The 25,468-nt window shown below is 32.4% G+C and overlaps 1 protein-coding gene across 1 annotated transcript in view; it reads right to left on the bottom strand.

Annotated features, from left to right (window-relative positions):
* The window catches only part of LOC144849168 (uncharacterized), an 88,775-nt gene that overhangs the window by 43,392 nt on the left and 19,915 nt on the right, over nucleotides 1-25,468 (bottom strand). The window contains exons 3-18 of the mRNA XM_078706192.1: nucleotides 24,384-24,503; nucleotides 23,041-23,169; nucleotides 21,072-21,176; nucleotides 17,508-17,786; nucleotides 16,043-16,081; nucleotides 10,917-11,077; nucleotides 7,314-7,484; nucleotides 6,730-6,874; nucleotides 6,424-6,590; nucleotides 5,613-5,774; nucleotides 5,313-5,457; nucleotides 4,917-5,104; nucleotides 4,067-4,225; nucleotides 2,829-2,976; nucleotides 1,207-1,611; nucleotides 191-313 (exon numbers count right to left, since the gene is read on the bottom strand). Coding sequence (XP_078562318.1) covers nucleotides 191-313; nucleotides 1,207-1,611; nucleotides 2,829-2,976; nucleotides 4,067-4,225; nucleotides 4,917-5,104; nucleotides 5,313-5,457; nucleotides 5,613-5,774; nucleotides 6,424-6,590; nucleotides 6,730-6,874; nucleotides 7,314-7,484; nucleotides 10,917-11,077; nucleotides 16,043-16,081; nucleotides 17,508-17,786; nucleotides 21,072-21,176; nucleotides 23,041-23,169; nucleotides 24,384-24,503 — 2,646 coding nt within the window. The remainder of the gene's footprint in view (nucleotides 1-190; nucleotides 314-1,206; nucleotides 1,612-2,828; nucleotides 2,977-4,066; nucleotides 4,226-4,916; nucleotides 5,105-5,312; nucleotides 5,458-5,612; nucleotides 5,775-6,423; nucleotides 6,591-6,729; nucleotides 6,875-7,313; nucleotides 7,485-10,916; nucleotides 11,078-16,042; nucleotides 16,082-17,507; nucleotides 17,787-21,071; nucleotides 21,177-23,040; nucleotides 23,170-24,383; nucleotides 24,504-25,468) is intronic.

Raw genomic sequence — 25,468 nt, 5'->3', positions numbered from 1 at the left:
AAAATTTCCAGAATGGATTAGGCTAATGTATCAAAAATCGATTATGATAGAATTTTTCTTTAAAAAAACAGACTTTGGTGGAGGAGTAGCTGATTTGTCTACATAGACATACAGGTGCGCACGATTTTACACATTAGTTGCATTAATTTTAAGCTATATACAAAAAAATGCTAATGTTATCAATTGGTACCTTCACATTCACTTCCACCAACCTCATGTAGTAGGTAACCACGTGGACAAGAACAGTAATAGGAACCGGGAACGTTGACACACGTATCACACGTACTTTGATTCCCATAACACTCGTTTAAATCTAAAATGAATTAGTTTGTATTTCGTTATTACAAACTAATTTCATCTATAAATTAATTAACCATAGAAATATCGCATAATTTCAATCATTGCGGTATAATATTTTTCAAATACGCTTCATAACACTGTAATCACTCTCTAACTGAGTTGTTTTATTCTTCGTAAAGCAATCACAATTTATTTTCATTTGCGGTGCAATGCATATTCTTATTAATTACTAGATCCATTGTTGACAATACATTTCAATTATAAATAATTAATATCTAATGTGTCATATTATTAAATTATAAATAAAATGCAATAAACCATAGTTTGATTAACATGAGCAATAATAATTGCCTTTGTAAATCTATTTGTAGAATCGCAATAAAGTGCGAAACTTTAACTTTAACTTCTGCACGATAGCAATCGGTGTTGATAGTATTATCAGATATTATTATACAAGATTAATGTAATTTGAATAGCCATCTTGTATTTTTATTGAAGGGTAATCACTAAATTCTTCAGGGGGACAATATAATATATCTTTATTGTCATTTATTCCCTAGAACAATGAAGTGTTAATTGCAGAATCTGATGTGTGTATGTGTGTTACCGCTGCGTCGGTCTGTTTTTGATACCATGAAATATGAAATAAATTAAACATATTTAATTATTATCAACATAATTAACACTAAACTATCACTTTGGTTGTCTGTATTGTAGTTTCTACTGTGGTAATAGTAATGCATAAGAAATCCATAAGGGTTAGATATTCAAATATCATAAATAATACAATAAAAGAGAGAACAGGAAGGAAACATTTATTTAGTCGTGTTTCTTGTCCCTTGTTTATTTTTCTCCTCATAGTACACTATGAAAAAAAAGATTATGGGGAAAAAAACACTATCCTACCAAATTGACACAATGTTGCAAATATTAGATTGCCTGTCATACAATCATACGTGATCCATTGTAATCCCAAAAAGCGATCTGCTAAGACACATAAATTGGTAGAGTTAACAATGGGTTCCTCGAGCCAGTTTTCATATACAAGGGGCGTTCTATCATGCCAAGCCATAGATACAGAAGAATGAGTATCAATGACCCCTTCTATTCCAATTCTATAATACCGATATTCCTCAGTTCCAATTCGTTCAAAGTTGATTTTCAAAAAATCTTGTATTTCATAGCCATCTATCTTCAGCTTGTGACTGTGCTCCGAGAAGATATCACATGCGTCAGGTTCTCGACTGCCAACTGAACCTATGCATTGACCCTTATATTCAACCCTTGTTCCTCCACATATCTGACCAGTTTCTAGAAAATTAAAATAAGTTCTATTAGACTTCGACGAATTATAGGTGATTTTGTTTTTGGCGACATTTAATAAAAACAAAAATACTGTATTCGTCTTTCAGTGTCTATTTTGATTTAATTCTAAAATCAAGCAATTTAATAGTGAAAATAAATTACATAAACGAACTATTAAAAATCCCCCCAAAAATAACAAAACATAATGCAACACAATATTTCATATCATAAAAACCTACCAGGAGCTAATGAAATTAGAAGCCTCTCTTAGTCAGACATTATATCGGCCTAAACGTGGCCTAGTGGTATCACTGCATTTGGTGAAAAATGGCAAAAGGGTGCTCAATCTTATGTTTGGCAGGAGCGGTGTGCATGAGGTAGAAACATGAGCAAGAATACAGTTTTGGATTTACCGCCGCGGTTTTTATTTGAATTGGCGCACGGCAGCATTGCCACTATACTATAACTGCAGCTGCGCTGATCACATGTGCTGCTGTCTCGATATCGCTAATGACCCGAGTGATCTACTTGTGCCGTAGGAAAATGGCCGAGAATTTCCTAAAACGGCGTTCGGCAGGGTTGTAAAGAAATGGACCTAAAAAACACATTTTCGTACAAATTTGCCGTTCTAATATAGACTAATGGATAGAGGGGAATTAAAAGTGCCCCAGCTCGAACGGCGCTAGTATCGGACAAGCGGTTTGGGAGGAGATAAATAAACAAATTTTAGCTTAGTTATATTATATTGTAGATTATCTATCTCATAAGATTTAACTTTACTTATACTTTCCTTATTTATAATCTGTTTATATTGTACGTAAAGCCGAACCTGTTATAATCACAGTTCTTCTTTACCTGAAATAATAGGTTAGCCTTGACGATATGAAACTCTCCCATCCTCTGTCTATAAATAGATTATTGTGTGTGGGACGCTTCCGATGGTTTATTAGGAGAACACTCCGTCCGATTAACCAAACATCTTGTCTTTAATAAATTATAATATAAATAACTGTCTGTATAAGGAACGAGATTTTACCTGGCTTAAAAGGAACTAACCCGAGAAACGGACGTTATGTATTTATTTCAAAAACCTCCCGAAGGAGAAGCATAAAATACACATATTTAAAATACAAGAATAAAAGGTTAAAAAGGCAATAAATAATTGAAACATCCTTAAATTACATTTGTTGAATAATAGTGAGAATAATGGATCTTTCGTTTACCGTGTAAATTGCAGCCTACAATTTCAAGTCGTACACATGGTCCATAACCTTCCCACACCTCTGGACTAACTCGAATAGTCTTTGTTATAAAAGGACGCTCTAGATTACTTTGAAACGGTGTGTTGTTATCAGAATAAGATTGAAATGTCTGAAATAAAACCGAAAAGATTTAATTTCCCCCTTAAATTTAACCGTTTATTTTGTCTTTTTTTTCTATAGAAATGAACTTTATTAAACTTAAAAATGGCCCAAAGTCTGATTTTTGTTTAAATAATCTCCATTTTCCATGTTTTTTGGAGATAATACATCATTAATAGTAATAAACTTGAAAAAGTTATAATATTCACCTAGCTACTACTATGTATAGAAAACAATGTGATATAAAAATGGAAATATGCTTATCAAATCAAGCTAATTTCAAGCTATTATGTACTTATTGGTTAGTGTGTGTATGTATGGAATGAACAAAGAAAATAATCTAAACATTATATAGACACTCTAATAAAAAAAATTAAAGTTTTTTTTCCCTTTGTGATAATATTTGGGTTTTTTTCTAAAGGGTTTTACGACTACAGACAATTACTTGTCTCTGTAAAATCCTGTAATGTAAATACCTATATTGCTGAATATATGTGAATTGAATGAATAATAATAGACACATGTGATAACAGTTCACATTTAGGCCCTATATTTGTTTTACAGCTTTAGAAGGCCCGGATCCAGTAAGACAGAATAGGTTAATCCGCTTTAAAAATATTTTCTAAATATATAAAAAATAAATTAGTAATATTAGTGTTTACCATAGAGTACTTTATTCCAGAATCATTGTATATCATATATAGAAATACATACAACACAACGGGTAATTGCACTTAACAAACAATGTATCAAAACAATTCATTGAATATAGTATTTGTTTGCAGCATTCGATATTTTGCTGAGTCAGTATTATTGGTAAAAATGTTAAAAGTCGATACTGACGAATATGCCAACCTAACTACTTATATCCAATAACTTGTATTTGCTTTTCCATATACAATAGTTGGGCTCCACCGTCGAGGGGGATTGCCCACTGCAAACCGTACGTAATACACATTTGAACGTTCACACAAATAAAATAAAATAGTGTTAGCCATTCACCGGCTTCTTAATGAACCTTACACTAAAATGCATATTACAATACATTATACATAATATTATATACTAGATGATATGCCAACATTATTGAATAATCCTACCTTGATCGCACCATCCAATGTTAAATAATCTTTCCAAATATCTGACTCATACCTGCTGAGGTATTGTAAAGTGTATAAGTAAAGCCACGACAGATCATGGTCGTCGCCACTACCTTGTGTTATTATACCAGTAACAGTGTGTAACTCAAGCAAATCAACCTTTAAAAAACAATTTTTATGATTTACATTTCATCATTTTGTTTGTTTTTATTATGCTAAAGAAAAGATGACATACGGTAATTTGTTTTTCAATATGGTATACAACATAACTCAATCAAATCAGTAATACAATCAATATTCTACCACCGTATCACTGTGTTATCACTTGTAAGCCTCAGTAATGGTTAGGATATCTGCATATTAAGCAGAAGGTTCCGGGTTCGAATCTCCAATAACAGATTTCCTCATCTTATCGTTTCAAATTAATTAATACATTTTCAGTATATCACCGGGCGGTTTAGAATGTGTTCTTTGCCTGTGGTGTTTATACATATAAAAGTATCTCTTCGGAGAATACTGAAAGATGAGGGTGTATCAATTTGATCTCTGGTGCGTGTGCATACAATTGAGTACAATTGTTCTGTGTTAAAGAGTCGCTATCCAATCGAGTTTGAACAATACCATGAAAGCCCCAGTGGTCTAATGGTTAGGACATCTGCATATCAAGCAGAAGGTTCCGGGTTCCAATCTCAGTTGTGGGCGACTTTTTCTCATTCTCACAGATTTCCTCATATTATCGTTTCAAATTAATACATTTTCAGTATATCACTTATGGTCTAACTAAATCAATATTCAGAAATTTTCTACGTAGAATTCTTTAGAGGTATTCATAAATTAGATAGAAACAAACCTGAAGCCATTGGTTAGTTTCCTGGATTCTAGGTTCCCAGCATGATCTTAGTTGATTTTTTGCACTACCTGTCCATGTTTCAAGATGCAGTCGAGCTTGAGATGGTGGTAGATATGTATAATAAGATGACGCCGATATCTGTGCATCTGAAATCTCACCAGACTCCAGGCCAAGACGTGTATTACAAACTAAGTCATGCAGCAAACAAAAACTATTAAATTGTCAGTCAACCAGAATATCAATTTAGACGGCTATGAATGGGATACGGAAAGATATAAGAATAAGTCTGAGCATATTTGAAAAACCTTATAGCAATGACTGAAAAGAGAGGGAATAGAGCGTGTCAACATTGAGCCGCTGACACCGTGTTTATAATCTGATTATTTTAAATCTTACCAGAAAAAAGGCATCCAATAAGTTCTAGTTTCAGGCATACACCATTGTCCCACGTACTAGGTATAATTCTTATTTGACTGGCATGGATATCAGGTTTCAAAATGTTCAACTTTATTCTTTTTGGGTCAGTGTTTCCTTCAAAGCTCTAGATATTTATAGACAAAACGTATCGAATTAACGAGCATAAAATGTTATTTTGTTATACTAGAAATAGTAGATAATACAGGTAGTATTTTGTTTCACCAAAGTTCAACATGAATTAAGACATCATTAATCGCGACAATTATAAAATTGCCTCACCTTTACTGAACCATTGGATTCAAGATATGGGATCCATGTGTCGTCCTTTCTAGGCCTATATTTGATTTGGTAACGCGTCACCCATTTGTTAGTGTATTCACAACCTTGTGTTGATATAGCAGTGATAATGTACGTTTCTTCTATAGGCCTACCTAAGTCGATCTAAAATAGAAATTCAGAATGACAAAAGCCATAATTTTATTATAACGTTATACATCATAATACAATTACAATATGATTGATTGTCATATCAGATCCATATATACAAAATAATAATATGTACGATACAAATGCATTTTTAGCTTTAGCTAAATATGTTTGACCTACTAGGTATTTGGGTGCCTGTTGCTGTTGATATTCAGCTTTTTGAAATGTATTTGATTAGACCTAAGTATACGTTGAAATAAACTAGCGAATTTTACTTTATGAACATCATTAAGAAAGATAAGGTGATTTAGTCATTACTAAATTGATTATTTTATACATCACAATTCCCTGATAACTATTCTGAATTAAAATAAACTCACAGAATATAATTTATTGTGAATAGATAACTTAAATTGTTTGATACAGGGTTTATGTTTCTGCACGGATCATCTTCTCTATGTAGTTGTTTAGGATAAGCTGATATTTTAATGGCGAGACGAAAAAAATTGCATTCAAGTTTGTAGTAATACCACAATATACAAGCATGAATACTCTTCTCCAAGGGATAGCACACCACTACAAAGCATTGCAATGTCAACTGTGTATCTATAGCTAGCTTCCAATTTGTTATATAATATATAGTATAATAATAAATGCAATAAACCTCAATCCATTGATTGTTATTCTTTGTTGGTATCCATCCATGTCCAGGTCGACCATACGGCTTTAGTCGAGCAGCGGGCCCAGTGTGGTCTGCATCAAGTGTAGTTGATGCAACAATCTGACTATCTTTAATTTGGCCATTTATAAGTCCAAGTGCACTGTTACAAACTTATATATATATATATATAAAATAATATAAAATAGTAAGTTTTGAAATGCTTTTACTTGTATTTGTTATTTTTTTAATGATTTCAATGCTAATTCTACCGTTCTAGATGAAACAAACACCATTAAATCTAAAACCTACCGACATCCATACAACCAAGGACTTCTACCCGCAAAGAAATATTATTAAACCATTGGAGCGGATAAATTCGAATATAATTTGCCCAGATTGGTGGTTCAAAAAATATTTTTGCATAACAATTGGGTTCACCATTTGCTGTAAAAACCTAGAAGAAAGGAAAACAACTGTTAAGCATTTTAATGCATTTACAAGAGTTCATTGTAACCTACAGGTACGGTACCACAAAACTTTATGGACTTTTTCCTTTGTCTCAAAATTTAAAGGTTCGTACAAAAAAAATGAGTATAATTGATATTATTTTTTAGACGCAAGGTACTTGTAATTATGTAATTATCTAGAATAAATAAAGTAGAGCTAATCCCCATCTAGTTTTGGTATTAGTATTAGTTTTGTTTTTCTGTGATTGTGATTCATGGGCGTGTACAATTAGGCTAGTTTCCATGTGTGCTTTAAACAGGAAAAGTGCTATATCACGTTATCTGTTGTTCTCGTCGTCGTCGTTATTATTATGTAGATTCTATATTTTATTGTAAGAAATATGGTTGTTTACCACAAAAAATGGTACAGGTTGAAAATATGTATACCTTATCCTTTAGGTCTACGTATTCTCCACCAGTCTTTTCGTATACTTTAAGATTCCACCAATTATTTCCATTGAGACTATAACGAATAGAAAGACTCTCAGTCCAGCTGTACGTATCACCACCACCTTGTATAAGTACTCCAGTAATTTTCATTCTTTTTCTGAATGATACCTAATCGTAAATTAGAAATTATACATTATTTTTTAAGGTTACAAGGTTCTGAAAAGTGTAACTTTATTGCCATAATATTATAAATTATATATTCATCATGATAAAATCAATTTACTGTATTACTGTATGATAATAAATCATCGTTAGGGAATTTTCTAGGTAATGCAAATTAATGAAGATTGAACTGTATGGTCAACGCACAAATTAGAACGGAGAATGTAAAAACTTAATAACATCGACATCGTTTCCGGCACATACTGTATTCATTCATATTAGGTTTTCTTTACGGCTACGTTCATACTGAGTATTTAGTGGACTTGGTACACTATACCAAATAGTATGGGATCGTCTCGTCTACCTGGTAGGTAGATTGATATACCTTAGCACGCAGCAATCATCGATGATTTTAACATGGAGGAATTATTTGGATGTGAATAATATTCCTGATTTCATTATGTACTGTACAATAAGTTGATTAAACAACGTCGCATTTGCTCATTATAGTAACGTTTCGACAACGTTATATTTTGGTTAGCACATTAAACGTTACAGTAGGGAAGAGCAATATTTACTCCTCCCTGGTTAAAGTCAATACTAATTTACCGAGGTAACGTTGAAATAACATTGTTTTATACTACGCACTGAACTTATATTAGCGTTATACATCCCATTGAACTTTCAGAGGCTATCCTGCGTCTCATTGTATTTTCAAGATTATTGCTATTTAATTGAGAGTTACTAATGTTTTTGCTATATAAGAATAATGAGCCCACAACTTTCGAGTACTGTATTGTTATTTAAACCTGGAGCTGTCGTTAATTTGTTCATGGTGATTTCCAAAGCAATCGAGTCACACGCTTATACAAACATTTGTTGTTGTTTAATTTCTCTTCAGCAAAGTGCTCATCAAAGCAAATGCAATAACATTGCTTCAAAATCTACAGTCACTTCACATTGACTATCAACCGTATTGATTAATTTTTCTTAAATTTTAATATCCGTTGACATATCAAGATCGACTGAACACGGCCGCCGGTGCCATACCTGTATGTATACTATTGCTATGTAAACTAGTCTAGCTAGTGCTAGTGCCTAGGTACTGCTGCTGCTACTACTACAACATTGACCACTATTATATAATATAACATCTAAATAGATTGCTGTCATTTGAATCAAATAAAAGGTAGCCATATAGCCAAGGCTAGAACGCCTAGGTTAGGCCTAGCCTAATACTAACAGGCCTAGGCCTAGGCTAGGCCTAGTACTAGCTTGGGTTGGCTGAAAAAAGTTCGACAGACAACTCATCTAGGCTAATTATGTTTTTTCAAACGATTCCACGTCTTGCAGAGATGTTCCCATCCCATTAGCTAATCAAAATCCTACAAACGATCTAAAGCTAATTTAAATGCCTTTTTGATCTAAACTAGTACGTATATCTCTCCAGAAATATACTTCCATCGCGAAAAACAAGTCGCCGCGATATTACAAAATAGGTGGCGCTGTTGTATTTCAAAAGCAATAGTATAGCCTTGCTAGGCCTAGGATTGTTTGGTCGTTTGTTGACATAATTAACACTAAAGGAGGTGTGTTTATAAAATACATATAAATATAACATTTAATATAATATTATTAAAAACCAAATGTTACTGTTTTAATCAATGTGAATCAAATGTAGGCCTTGGCTACCTTTTATTTGATTCAAATGACAGGAATCTATTTAGATGTTATATAAAACGAATAATTAATGTTTTATATTCGTGTAATGGTACAAATAATGGCATTTGGTGAATGATGTAAGGTTAGATATCAACTCGAAACGCGAAAAGATTTTTTTTTTGTACACGAAAAAAAGTACTATTAAACGATCGTTTAATAGTGCGTACTATTGCACGCCATGTGACCCACATTCGTCCAATCAAATGACAGGGATTTATTTAGGTGTTATATAAACAAATAATGAATGTTTTATATTCGTGTAATGGTACAAATAATGACATTTGGTGAATGATGAAAGGTTAGATATCAACTCAGCGTTGCCTCGTTGATATATAACCTTTCATCATTCACCTCATGCCATTATTTGTACCATTGTATAATATCTGATTCTTCATAATAACATTTTAAATGTCTTAATCAAAACCATAATCATTATTAATTAGTATTATTATTTTATATCATAAATAGTATTAGTCAACTGTAGTTAATGTATTTATTATTCTATCTAGTAGTAGTATAGGCCCTAACTAAGGCTAGACCTACGTACACGGTATTTATTAGACAAATATGACTATCAATATAACCTCCATATATGATCTAGCTAGTCTACTGTATTTTATTGTACAGTTTTAAATACAGTACATCATAATTTAAGTAGCATATCTTTAATATTATAGATTTAACTCTTTTTTTCAGAAAAACACGTTTACAGGGATTGGAAGTGTGACACAGGCAAACTGTAACATTAGCAAACATATGGACTTCAACACATTCGCCTGTGCATTTAATCAAGACATTTGTAATAGTAAAATGATAGCCTACATAACAACTGTCATTGAAGAATGGAAAAATGAGTTTAAGTTAGTGATAATATTCGTACCTGTATTTACTACTTATGGTAAACGAATTAATTAAAATAGTTGCCTCACTTTACTCAGAGTTTTATATTTATTATATCATACAACACAAATAATGCCTAAAAATGTAAATCAAGTGTGAAAACTAAATGATAAATCAAGTTTGGTGAGTTACCAGTAAAATGTATTGTTGGATTTGATGGAAATAATGTGTGTTTTTAATCTGCATTGAAAATGTATTTTGCTATTCATTTGAAAGACGTGACTCCAATGTTAATTTCTATTTAATTACGGAGGAGGTATCTATGTTATACCTCCATGCTTTAACACTAGAATAACGTTATTAAATTTGCTGTTAATTATAAGCAAAGTCTTGGCATGACTGATTACACGATAATTATCCATTAGAAATAAATAATATGATTATATTTGTAAGCTATAACAATCTAATTTGAAAATACTTCAATCTTAAAAGCGTTTAAAGGTATTAAATAGTAGAGGTTTTTGAATCGCGTGTTAAATCTCTACTGCAAAACTTTTCTTCAACCGCGCGCCAAGAGAGTTCAATCTAGCCAAAGATACAATATCTTTAATTTAGCCAAACGCTGATTGGTCAGAGTAAAACAAATCTGTACGATCTGAACGCCTCTATTCTTTAACACTAAACCCATTTTACACGATTTTTTCTCCGGTCTCCAGACCGGAATCCGGGGTCAGTATGAACGTAGCTTTAGCGAATATAACCAGGATACACCACACACAAAATAAAACATTTAAAATAATTGCGCAAATAGTGTCTGTTTTTTCTAAAACATTTTTTCAAAAGACCCGATTAAGATTAATCACTAATTAATCTTACTTGAAGCCAATGGCCTGGTTCAGTATCATTTGCCATCCATCCTGTTGGATCATTAAGCCTCCCATTCTCTGGTTGATGGTCTTCGTCGTAGCTACTGGAAGCACTTAGTTGACTATCCAATACAATTCCAGTTTCTACGCCTACTGGTAGTGGACATTCATCTTAATAAATGAATAAAATAATAATCAACTAGATACGTGAATAGAGACAAAGCTGAATTCATTCATCTAGCCTAATTGTTTATTTTCCCCAGGCTCTGTTAATTGCATAGTTTTGCCACTGTTTTTATTTATTGGTTCATAACTTGATTATCTTATTGATTTTCCCAACTTAAGATTCTTGGTAATATGTAACAAATGAAGTCCGTCATAATGACTTGCCTCAATTTTTTTTTCAGAGTTTGTTAAATGATATAAGTAATGTAATGTTTTCACCCAAAAAAGACTAAAAACGTAGTTTACTTACTGTAACACGGCTTGCTTATACAAAATCGTTAACGTTGTAATATTTTTTATATATGTAACTACCATTTAACTACCGAGTATTATTTGTTATCTTTCACTACTACTATTAATTTGTTTTAATTTGTGACTAAAATAATCAAAATTAATGACATTTTTTTTGGGCACTGGAAAAAGAACATGTGCCGTATTGTACTTATCCATTAGGGACTTTAATAGACACAAATTATCAATAATCTGTTTCAGAGATCAAATGTAACAAATGCTTGAAAAATGGACACGAAGCTTACAATGTAAGGCTAATAGAGTATGATTTAAATTTCACCTAGAAGGTCATACTATGAACACTTGCAATACTGAGATAGGCCAACAACAAACATCAGCCAAACTCAATAGTAGAACTGATAAAGATTTAAAGGAAACATTATCAGAAGATCCACCCCAGAAAACAAAACAAAATCAACCTAAGGAAAAGTGCAACAAATAATTATCAGTACTACTGTATCACACTGTGCAATATGACTTATATTTATTATTATAATTTATTACTTTTATTTAAGATAATCTATAAAGGTATATAGAAAGGAAAAGTAGTTGTTTATATTTAATAATCATATGACATCAAACATACACCTTTAATCGTTAAATGTTAGAGGATTTAGGGAAAAACAAAAACAAATTAGTATTTTTAAATAGGTCAAAGACACCAAAGCTGATATCATCTTCATTCAAGAATCACATTTGACAAATGATAAAACCCAGTCGCTTGATGATTTATGGCAAGGTGATTCCTACCAATGTTTCGGATCATCACACAGTAGAGGAATATCCATATTTATTGATAGTAAAATTCAACATAAGGTAACAAAACAAAGATATTAATGGTAGAGTTTTACTTCTAAGAGTTAAAATTCATATGCCCCAAATTATGCAAAAGATATATGTATTTTAGGACTTTAAAACAATTATTGACTTCAAAGAAAGCAATAATGATAAAATAATTATAGGTGGTGATATGAATTGTGTTCCAGGCACGACCAAAAAGTGGTGTCTATAGAGTAGAAATTCTGTTTTTACAATAAAACATTTTACGAAAAAACTATATCTGTATCTATAATTATATCTGGAGAAAAAATAACCCGGATAAATGTCAATTTACATGGCGAAGGAAATCAACCCAAACGTACAGAAGGTTGGACTATTTTTTTATATTTAAAGAATTATGTGAATATGTTAACACATGTGATATCAGGTCGTCAATCATGTCTGATCACCAAGCCATATCCCTAAAAAAAGTTTAATTATTTATGAAGAAAAAGGCCCGGGATTATGGAAAATGAACAATTCTCACTTAGATAATGAAGATTATATAAACAGCATCCAAAATATAATTGAAAGAGCTAGATTAGAAGAACTTAACCCAAAGGATAAATGGGAAATGATCAAGGTAAAAATAAAAGAATTCTCTATAAAATATGGGAAATTGACAAATAAAAATAAATGTAGAAGGAAAGAAATACTTAAGCACAAAATCATTAATAATTTAATTATGAAAAAAGGATAATATTAATAAACAGAATTGGATCAAAAAAAGAATGAACTTGAGCAAATTTACCCATTAGGTCAAGAGCAAAGTGGATAGAAGAAGGCGAACGAAACACTAAATCTTGGTTTAAAGAAAAACTAATAAAAACTTATAAAAAATTTAAAAAACAGGACGGATCCATTATATCAAATTCCACAGAAATATTGAAGGAAGAGGTTAATTTCTTCAAAAAAATATAATGCTAAACAAGATGTTCCATACAAATCAATTGATAAGTACCTATCTCATGTTAATTTAACTAAACTCACAGAGGCAGAAAAGGCTCCGGGCAGTGAAGGTTTAATAGTTCGAGTTTTATTAACTCTTCTGGTACCTTATCTGTGACCTTGTTTGTGATGCACTAATTATGGTTTTGTCACATAGATATGTATGTGTCACAAAGAAGGGGAATAATCAACCTTATTTACAAAAAAATGCGATCACAAAGATTTTTAAATATTTAAAAATACCTGGTGTCCTATCACTCAATCTTGACTACAAATAGAAACCTTAAATAATTCAATTTTGATATTTCATTTGTGAACTGGGTAAAAGCACTGTATAACAAAACAAATTGTATATTAACAAATAATGGTTGGCAATCCAAAGGTTTTGTTATGTACCAGGGCATTAAACAAGGATGTCCCTTGTCTGCTCTGCTGTTTATTTTAGTAGCTGAAGTCCTAGCTACGAAAATAGGATATGTCAGATGTGATATGGTCAAAGGCCTGATTGTTCCTGCAGGCAATGGTATATTTAAAAATACTAACATTTCACACTATGTAAATAGTATAGATAACAGCATAAGCATTATTGAAAAGTTTGGAGAGGCTTCTGGATTAAAATTAAATAAGAATGAAACAAATGCTTTTTGGCTTGGCAGTAAGACTGTAAGGACACACATGGTAAAATTTCTTGGACATCCACATCAATTCAGATATTAGGTATCTATGTTGGACATTGTTATAAAAAGAATTGGAAAGAAAAAGTTGATGCATTAGACAATACCCTAAAAACATGGAAGAAAAGAATAACTATTTGTAAAACACATTATAACTCTCAAAAATTATATCAAATTCTAGCATTTTACTAGTACCAGAAAAAGTAATAATAAATATAGTACACCAACTGCACAGGTTAATCCATGGTAAACTGCCATGGAAGAAAATATGGGTTAAGAAAGTTTCTGGCCTTAAAGAATAAAAACTGGCACATTTTAATTTTAAATTGTTACACTGAATATTGCCAACAAATGAAAGATTGCATAAGTAGAGCCTTGTAAATTCTCCAAATTGTTACACATGCAATGTTATTGAGAATGATAAACATATGTTAGCAGAGTGTATAACAGTAACATGGAGGTAGATAAACAGAATAATTAGAGCAGTAAACATACATTTTCTGTTTTTTCTTTTAAAAGGCTTTTATTCGAAACTGACAACAATTACGTTATTAAGTTATACACTTTAGGAGCATTCTGTAATTTATAAAGTAAATTTATTGGAAAAAGAAAAAAAAATAATCTCCTCCAATTTAATTCTGAAAAAAATATAAGAAATTTGTAAATCTGCAGATATTTATGCTCAATCAGGAAGAGACTATGTTAATGAGATACAAAGTATGATATATTATGTTTTTTTAAGTGTTACAACTGTAGGGTGTCTTTTTTCCCCGTTTATTTTTTTAAAAAGAAAACAAAAAACTAAATTAATTATGAATATGTATACCAGATGATTTGATGATAAAAAAAAGAGAAAGTGTGAAAAGCTTTTTATAGATGGATGATAAAAAAACAATGATGAAGGATAACAAAAGATGTTTGTAAATTGAACATTTGGTTGGTACAAACTGTAGTTTTAATTAATTATTATTACAAAACGCATTTGATAAATGAAAATGGTTAATAGCCACATTAGAAAAAAAATGTTAAAATCTATTTATTTAAAATTTTAAAAAAAAGTGTTGCCCGAAAGCTCTGCTAACTTTTCTGGCTGTTTTACTTTATCGTTTTGATTTAGCTTTTCGCTTTTTTTTTGTATCTCCATTGAGATCCAGCCACTGATACCCAAAGCATTGTCATTTTTTCAGTAATTTGCCTTTGGATTTAATTTGAAACGATTAGATGAGGAAATCTGTGAGAATGAGAAAAAGCCCCAACCGAGACTCGAACCCGGACCTTCTGCTTGATATACAACTGTCCTAACCATTAGACCACTGGGGCTTTCATGGTATTGTTCAAACTCGATTGGATAGCGACTCTTTAACATTCTCGGCGTGGTACGCACGCGCACCAGAGATCAAATTGATACGCCCTCATCTTTCAGTATTTTATTCACGAAGCAGGATCGCCGAAGAGATACTTTTATATATATAAATACAACAGGCAAAAGACCATTAATTCTAAACAGTCCGGCGAAATTATGAAATTAATTAAATCTGTGAGAATGATAAAATATATGGACATTCTTCTTGCATGTGAGATTAAAAATGATAAAATTTAGAAAAAAAATTCTAAGTTTATAAATAGATTATTAAACATAAATTGTGTTAAATGATAATGTACGTATAAAGAACAGAATATGTAGAAAATATGTATAAGAAATAGCAGGTTTTGCAAATATATTAAAAGATGATATGTATAAAGTATAAAAGAAAATTATGGTAGATAATGATAATGGATAGAGAAAAGATTACAAAATTACATTACAAAATCATGTATGTAAACATATGATAACAAAATACAATGTTAGAAAAACTATGTATAAATTACTATATATGAAAATTTACATGATGAAAATAAAAGTAGGATGAACCCACATTAGACACATATATCGAATCATTATTTTTGTAAAAGAATTAAATAAGTACAACTAGAAAACTAAATGGATGAAATACAAGACGGATTAATTAAAAGAAAAGTTACAAAACATATTATTTTAGTATTTCAACTTTGTTGACTCACTATTTGAACTCAAAATAATGTTGAGTTAGGAAGATTTAGATATGAATATATTTGAAAGAATTGTCAATTAAAAATTACTATGACAACGTTAATACGTGTATTTGATTAGTTTTTATACCTGGATATAATCGGTTCCTGTCTTCGTAGGCATCACATACTGTAATAAATAATAATTTGTTTTTAATGTTATTATCCTTGACATTTGATTGGGTTATTACGTATCACTTGCCGTTCAGTCAGAGTTCTACTAAACAAAAAGCGATATCTAATGATAATGAACGATACTAACGCACGTTTTGGATAATAAGTACTTATAGATTTTCACGTCAACTATGTCGACTGCTACCCTATTACGTAACTTTAGGAGACTGACACGTCGACTTGCAAATTTGAGCACTTGAGCACAGTGCATTTTGGCATTAGCTGTAGTATGAGTGGATGTATGACGTCTTAACACTGCAAAAGTATACCAAAATCACGGCAGAGAATGATCTCGCGAGAATGTAGTAAAAGAGAATTTCAGTAAACAGGTTATGGCCTGGGTCTTATCGCTAGGACGCCGTTCAGAAAATTAAGGATCTCGGCGAGGCGTAAGCTGCACACTTAGCCTGGCCTAAGCCTGTGTACCTACACCGGCCCAGCGGTTGGAATAGCTCCACGGACTAGCGTTACTAGAGATTACAAGGTCAGATGATCCCAGGGTCATTACGTCTTACGTTCACTGGCACGTCAACGAAAATGTCCACTTAATCTAAACGTTAATATATCGACTACGATACATGTGGAATCTAAAAGTCCCTAATATAAAACCTGTATTGCGCGCTGTTAATGTTAATGTTGTTCGATTTATAAAGCGCTTATACAATCAAAAGATTGTTCCAAAGCGCTGAGAGAAAAACAGAAAGAAATTACAAAGAAAAAAGATGGGTTTTTAAGAATGTTTTGAAAACTATGATAGAGGATGCATTTTTAATAGGATCAGGAAGATTGTTCCACAGTTTAGGAGCTGCAACTGCAAAAGCTCTTAAGGCGGCTGGGTGGAACAAAAAGTGCAGATGGATTAGTGGTCGACCTAATAGATCTTTTGCAAACTGAAGATCTACGTATAATTAAATTGGAAATATATGATGGGGATTTGTCGTGAAGAGATTTATATGTAATTAACATTAGTTTAAAAATAATTCGTTGTTTATTTGGAAGCCAGTGAATTTTAAATAACTATTCCGTCCAAAAAAACATTGAAGCGCAGTAATTTTTTTAGCCCAGCTTCCCGAATGCAGTTGGTTAATAAAATAAAAGGTTACTTTAGAACATTGGGCGTGTTATTTAATTTACTCGTTCTTACACACGATTTCTTGTATATCTAATCTAATACACATTTAACCTGTTTTAAAATACTGATACTGGTCATCGCCAATTATTGATGTCAATTCATTATATTAATCATATCAATACTAATTTGAATAGGGCCTACCACGTTTACAATTGTGATCTCTCAACAACAATATAACACACAATCTTGAAAATTTCGCCTGAGAAAAGCGATATAGCTTCTAGGACATTATATATAGGTGAAGACTTACTTGTATCTACTCGTGTGAAGAGATCAATTATAGGGTAGTGTCTTGGTGAATGCTGCATCCCAGTGGTAAACAGACTTTCGTTTGATAGGATACATTTCTTGTCATCCCATGGTCTGATGGAGCGGTACTCAAATGAACGGCATACAAATGAACTTATTTCTAAACACTTTTCGGCACATTTTTGTTCTGTCATATACGCATCCTGTATGAATACATTGTTTAGATTGCGCATGTATGACTGGGTATGCCGTATGAACTTGGAAAGAGCTGTCGACGAACCTATAATTTAGATAACAGTATAATAAATTACAGGCCAAGGAGAGGTTAAAAACAGACGTCTGCCTCATGCTGGCTTACGGCCCTGTTGGCGGATACTACTCGCTGGGTATGACTTATTTATTTTATTTTATTAAATTGCATAATAATAAATATTTATTATGAGTATCATTATTATGAGTATATTATTAATTTTACATTTAGAGCAAATTGGTTCTTTGATTAAATTTTAAATCAGTACACACAATTTGTATGTTTCTTTTTTTGTTTTGACCTTATATTACATCCATTACAAATATAATACACCCATACACACATTAAATTATAGTCATACTAGATCGCTTCGTTCGCGTACCATCTGGGTCGTGCCCACATATGGTTCTCGAATACACAGTCATTTCAGCGTAAAAAAACTGTACGTACCCCAGGACTAAAATACATTATCGTTTACAGAAAAGAATAAATAGACACGATTATTTATATAGTCAACTAAAATTAGCACCCTGGGAATTACTTCAAAGAAAAACTTGTCACAAAATGAGTATTGATTGGTCTCACACGATCTACCGGACATGAAGCCATGTTGTTCAGTAGCGATATGGGGTGGGGGGGGGGGGGGGGTAAACGTGGTTCAAGTGTTGCTTGTGGACCAGGCGTTCGAAAACTTTTGATACAGTGGGGAGTAATGAGATGGGTCTGTAATTAGTGACTTTAAGTATTGGCTTTGCTTTGCGTAAGGGGACAACGCTGGCGGTTTTCTATCTTTCAGTGAAAGCACTAGTCTGTAGAGAGAAACGAAATATGCGCGTAATTGGAAAGGATAAGGAGGTAGAACAGAACTTTAGAATTTGATTGCTAATAAGGTCATTGCCCGCCGCCTTGCGCACGTCGAGCGACCTCAAGATCTGGTCAACTTCATCCTGCCGAATAATGATGCTGTTCAAGACATCAGCGTTTCAGCAGGGAGACATCGATACACCGCAGGTTCAGTGTCCCTGAAGTCTGAGAAATTAGAAACAACAACATTATTAAACATACTAGCTTTGGCTTGAGGAGTCTCCGCAGCCTCATTAGCATGATTGGTAATGATAGAAACAGTGGATTTTAAGATTCTTTTGTTTTTTAACCATGATCAGAAACGTTTGGGGTTGGTTTTAATATTATACTTAATTTTCATTAAAGTTTCTTCCAGATATTGTAAAAAATGCTGCTTGTCATTTAAAAGCAGTTACTAAATCTCTATCAAACCAGGGTGGTCTTTTCTTTTTAACTTTCACAACTGGAAGAAGGTCTCTAATAGTAGCATAATTATACAATATCGTAAAATATATCGAGCTTATCGTTAACATCGTTATTAAAATCAAATATGACTTCTCAAGGGACCCTTTTAAATGTTTCGTTAAATTCAAAGTTTGCTTTTTATAATTAAATTGATATCTAGTTAAATTATTAACAAAAGCAATGTTATCGTCAAACTAGAGCATGAAAGATTGATTCGTTGTCAAAATCAAACACATTTTGACCAGTTTTTATCTCGTATACCAAATCGTTGTTGTTACTCAAGACAGAATGTTATTGTTAGAAGTGTTATTTAGGTTGCATTGTGTGAGGTTAAGTTCATCGAGAACTATAGTTCAGATATGGAGTTAGCTGGTGCGTGGTATGTAGCATCAGGAAGCTAGAGTATGTCCCAGAAATCTCCTACGATTAGGAGTCCATGGTCTGGATACCTCCGCATGGATGACTCCAATGTTCCGATGAAATGTTCGACAGAATCGCGTTTGATCGATAGTAAGTAGCAACTAGTAATTTCAAAGATCGAGATGATCACTTCGGTCCATATTATTTCGTTGACATCGTCTTCCAGGTGAAATAATCTACGACTGGTCAATCGATTTGAGATGTACATAAGAACACCTCCTCCACGTCGTCTGTCCTCCTGCCTATCTCGTCTGTAGAGCCTAAAGTCAGGAATCATGATTTCAGAATCAATGACAAAATCTTTTAACCATGTCTCCGAGAAGGAAACGATATCATAGATGTGGTTTAACATGTGTGTCTGCATACTTGAGTGCAGTATATCCATTTTGTTTTTTAGACTTTTCTGGTAATACATATTAATAATACTGTTCGCCATTTTTACCACTAACATTCTGGGTTGTTGATTGTGGCGGACTCGGGTTTAATTCTCCGAATTGAGTTAATTTCGGCTGAAAAGATGCACATTTAGAATACTAACTCACCGACCAGCTCGAGAAACGCTTTGATCCTGTAACGAACGTAGTTACTTACGAGGATGGTTTGTGATTAAACATCGTATTCCTCACTGAACTGAATGAACATTAGAAATGTTTTTCCGTAGAAACAGAAATAAAAGTAGGATGATTAAACCCGCATGTGTTTTCTTCAAGGCAGGCATATTGGTCGAGATAGTCCAAATCCGTTGTTTTCTAAGGCAAGTAATGTGTGTAGTAGGCCTATGTGCTTGGTATCTTTGAAAAGGACATTCTAATTAATAACAAAATGATACTTCAAGCTGAAATGTTTCAATCGGCAATGTAATCAAATATCAAAATTAGTAGGCCTACGTAGTTATTTTGCCGATTAATAAAAGCATAAGATCACAAAAAAGGCAAAATCACAATTCAATGGATATCAAACAGGTTTTTAAAAACATTAATAAACAAGGCCAACAGCCATAAGTCGCGTTATCTCAGAAAAAAATGAACTTTCAAAAAGTAATGTACTTTTCTGTACATCAAAACAGTTCAAAAAGTACAGAAAACCGATAAAACGCATAGTGATACCGGACCGACAGACAGATCGACAGACCGACCGACCGACATAGTGAACTATAGAGTCGCGTCCACGCGACTAAAAAACACATAGTTATTGTTTCGTAATAATGACAGGCCTTGGCCCTTTGTCTTGTTAATAAAATGTTCTCCCAATGGTTCAAAGTTAAAGCCCATAGACATTTCATACGAGAAATGAATTCCGTAACGTAACGTAACGTGAATGTCCTATCGTTAACAAATTAACCGCGTTTTGTCCGAATTTCGTCCGTGGAAAATCTGCGTGGGTATGGTACTGAAAAGGCATTTACCCCATGCCCATGGTGGAAATGTAATGTAATATAACACTAATATAATATTAATCCAAAGGCAAATTACTGACAATGGAGATACAAAATGAAATAAGCAAAAAACTAAATCAAAACGATAAAATAAAACAGCCAGACAAATTTACATAGCTTACACAACTACTGTACATTAAATGTTAACTTACATTTGTCAATCTGACAATAGTCCTTCACAATATCATCATCCTGTTTGTAATAGCACCAAGGAGCCGATGAGTTGTCTGGGTTTCTGCAGTAGTTTGATTCAAGATCTATTATAAAAACCAGTAACACAACTTTTATTTGTTGGAATTACAGGCCAGTGTCAGAAGAATTCTGATTGATATACGTTACAGCTTCACCATGGTTAGCGATTAGGGGGATTTCAAAAATATTATATTAAAAAAAAAACAATCTTTGTGCACGGAAACAGTATCGTGTCAAATATTGATACGGCGGCGGTGTATTACCATGAACTGTTATAATATGTGCTTATGGATAACTGTCACTATCACTGTCATTTTTCATCAATAATGATATAGTTTATTAATTTTTTTTAAAGCAAAAACGATTAATAATAACTATATTATGTACTATGAATCCTATGGATGATGATTAAATCATGTAATATAAATAAGAAATTAATCACATAATTAAATAAATTAAATTTATAGAGATATTTCGGCAACTTTTAACCATTATCTACATTTTGTTGATTGCATTAGTTTTTAGTTTGTTTATACTCTCTATATTGAATATCTCATTCATTCATTTAGATCACGTTGTAGCAAATTACTGGTAGGTAAGCGTTCTTGTTTTGAGTTCGTATGGTTTTAAGTTATTATTTTGTGATATGCCTATTTTTGGAAATAATAATCATCAGCACTATAATGATGTTAATAAAGAGAATAATAGGATTCGATATATTAACATTAAACAAACATACACAGTAAGTAAAGGTAAATACGAATAGTGCACATCGATATCTTCCTATTGTTAACGCTATGAATGAAGGCATTACAAAAGCTAATACTTCGAATGAGGTCTAATAAATATGCCTATTATGCCTGAAAATTCACTGTATCTCTTGTTTGACACGTCACCACTGGTCATTCAATGCTAAATTTACGCCGAAATTATGTTTCTTTATCTGTATTTTGCCAAATTTATAAATGTGATTTTTTTTTAATGTCACTTACAACAATGTTCTGGTGGCAGATAAGGACTATAAACCGTAGGTCCGGTGTACATAGTTTGCCCGTGTGAACTCAGTTCATCACTCGAGACGAGTAGGGGGTTACCCCAGTGAACTGGTACACAAAATAGCCACTGTGTTAGGGGATTACAACCTATCCGATAAGAGATAGCTCATTAGCTTCCATAATAATATTTTTTTTAAATGGGGTCATCGGAAACAAATTGAAACACTAAAAATGAAATGTGCGCTAAATTTATTAGAAATCGATTTTGCGCATTTTAAAACTTCTTGTTGAAACGTTTCGTTGAAAATTGGAATTGATTTAAGTCATCATAGGTTTTCACAAAATGGCGCGTAAGTCATGCCACGCGAACAACCAAAAAGTCACTTACACAACTTCAGATGTACTGCGTAAGTCTCTATGCGCTACCAATGTAGCTTTACACACAGCAAAACACTTACATTTTCAGTGAAATATTAAAAGTCTAGCACTCTAGCACGGTCCATGAAGATCTGTGGCATTGTTTACTTCATTAAACATGCAATTTAAGTCTAATCAATATTGATTTAGTAAAATTAATTCTCAATCACTACAATTCTAACATGCTGTTTTCAACCATGGAATATGCGGTTTCTCTAACTGCGAACGCATTTTGTAAGTGTTTGCAATCATTATTGTTCAAGTTGATGATACTCGGAATTAACATCCACCTCTGTTCTTTCGATGGGTTGATTGAGAAATCAATTGTTGCAGATTTGTAACAATTCTGTGTGTGTCAACGATTTTGTTTATACTGTAATATAGGCCTAGAAAATGCATTAACATTTGCATTGAAGCCGCCTTTTAAAGATCAAAGAGCTTACGTGATTATCGATGTGAACATTTTTTTTTAATTAGTGCAATGTATTTAAACACAATACGAAACAGCTTAACTTACCGTTATCAAACGATATACTAATGTCATATTGGTTGAGTTTACTCCATGAAAAACACCGATGTCCACTCTGTGTATAAGATGCTTTATCCCGATAAGTTTCACCGTTTCCGGTTACACAGCCACCATGTACTGGAAAATAGATCACTAAGTTACACTATTTCACACTCAGCTATTAACACCCCCTCTCCCCTTTTTGTTAGTAAAATGTAAATCATATGTTCTATTCTCATGTAGACTTACTATTAGGCATCTAGTTTGTATACTCATTGAAACAACAATCTCGGTGCACCAAACGATAATCCTAATTGTACTTTACTTGGATGAGGTTATAAAAAAATCAAAATATCTAGGTGATTGTTCTACATGATACAATTCGATTAATAAAACAGCCACAGGAAAAGCGATAAAAATTCAATCTGTATAGTACAGTATATAAGAAAAATATCTATTCGGTCTTAATTGTGATATTGGATTCCATTAGATCATTTATTTATTTTTTGTTTCATTATTATCATTATTTATAATAAGAGGACGTAAATTTATCAACAAAAATAATAGATTCCATTTGTTGTAGGCTATTAATTCTTCTTTGTAATTTGCTGAAAATGAATAAACAAGGAATGTTTCTAAAAAAAACAGTTTTAATCATTGTTCTTTCTTCAGATATACCGTAATGATTTATTATATCAATTATTTTTGTTTAACAGTCAGTAGTAAACATTTTGTGTAAATATAGTCTGGCCTACTGTACAGCACAGAAATATAATCATAAACTAAACTACAGTATATGTACATTTTCCAGGGTAGGAGCATTATTCGCTAGTGACCCAGCCCACATACTAGTCTATGTTTACTACCTGCTTAATACCTTTGTATATCAACATTGTAAAATTCAATCAAATATGATATTACATATTTACATTAAATAAAAAAGAGTGTTTATTTAACCTCATTCAAAGAATTTCAATACATTATTTTCCCGTGTGTTGGACAGTCCTCAGAGACAATGTGACTTCACGGCACACGTAAGAAAATTCTTACGCAGTGTGTTGATTCGCGTCAATTCAACCGTGGGCCCTCGTGGACTTTCTTTTCCCAGACGTATTTTGGGTCGAGCAGCATGGACCTATACATTAGTTGAGTTTACAAAATTCCAAAAACTGTCAGCCGTAAATATAGCTTTCGCGTTGATAAAGCCTCTTAATGATTATGTCCTCTGGAAATATAGCTGCCTAGAGGCAAGGTGCGAAAAACCCGTGGAGCTTTTGGAGCTTTTCCTATACAAACAAATTGGACCTTTAACAATAACATTAAAACATTTATAGAACGCTGTAGATTCTTACCCGAACATGGGTCAATAACGCAATACTCCTTCCTAATACTTCCAGAATCGTCTTCGTAATAACACCATGGCCCGGATGACTCACCAGGATCAGGCCAGCGGCAGTAGTTCTTGTCTAACTCTGTAAACATATTGTAGAGTACCGTTTTAATTAAATGCGCTATATTAATTACAATTATAAACACATAGTAATATAAACTAATAATCGGTTGGGACACAAACAACGAAGCAAACCATAGGATGCAGGCCAAGAAGAAGATTGTGCCACTAAAATAAAACCTAAAATCATATATCATATAATAATAAGTCATATAATCATAAAACATACTTTACCAAAAAATAAGCCTAATAAAAAAGAATCTAATAACAACAGTAATTATACGGATAAAAATAAACCTACCTACTGCTAATAACATACCTAATAAAAATATAAAGAACAATTACATGCCAGAATACAACAAATGGGAATATAAATGTTCGAAGTATCATAAATAAAATTGACGAGATAAAATTCCTTCTGTCCAAATTACAATTAGATATACTAGTTACAACAAAAACTTGGTTAAACGAAAGTTATACAAATGCACTTTTTAATGTAGAAGGCTACACACTAATCAGAAAAGACCGTTATCTAGTTTTATCAAATAAGAGTGATGGTGGATGGAGTAATTATATATTATAAAGGAAGTAATCTCATATGTTCACAGAGAAGATCTTAATCTTGACTTTGAAGATATAGAGATCGGATGAAAATAAATGATAAATTTAATTAAAATATTCTTATTGCAAGCATACAGACCACCTGATTCTAAAGTTTATTTTTTGAAGTTAGAAAATATGCTTGAAAGGTACCAAATGAGAACAAAGAACTTATTATTATTAGGAGATTTAAATTTAGATAAAATTAAAAGCATGTTAATTAAAATTAAGAATAGCCCATATTGTAAACTTGAAGTTCATCTAGGAAACCAGTATATTGGAAATGTTTCACATATTAGGTACCTAGGACTTGAAATTGATGACAAGCTTTCTAGGAAGCACCACATACAACTGTAACAAAAAATCTGTTAGTGCCAAATTAAAAAC

The sequence above is a fragment of the Antedon bifida genome, chromosome 7 (assembly GCF_963402885.1).
Source record: "Antedon bifida chromosome 7, ecAntBifi1.1, whole genome shotgun sequence".
NCBI classification, from domain to species: Eukaryota; Metazoa; Echinodermata; class Crinoidea; order Comatulida; family Antedonidae; genus Antedon; species Antedon bifida.
Note: the sequence above shows the minus strand (reverse complement) of the source record. Positions and strands in the feature narration are given on the sequence as shown.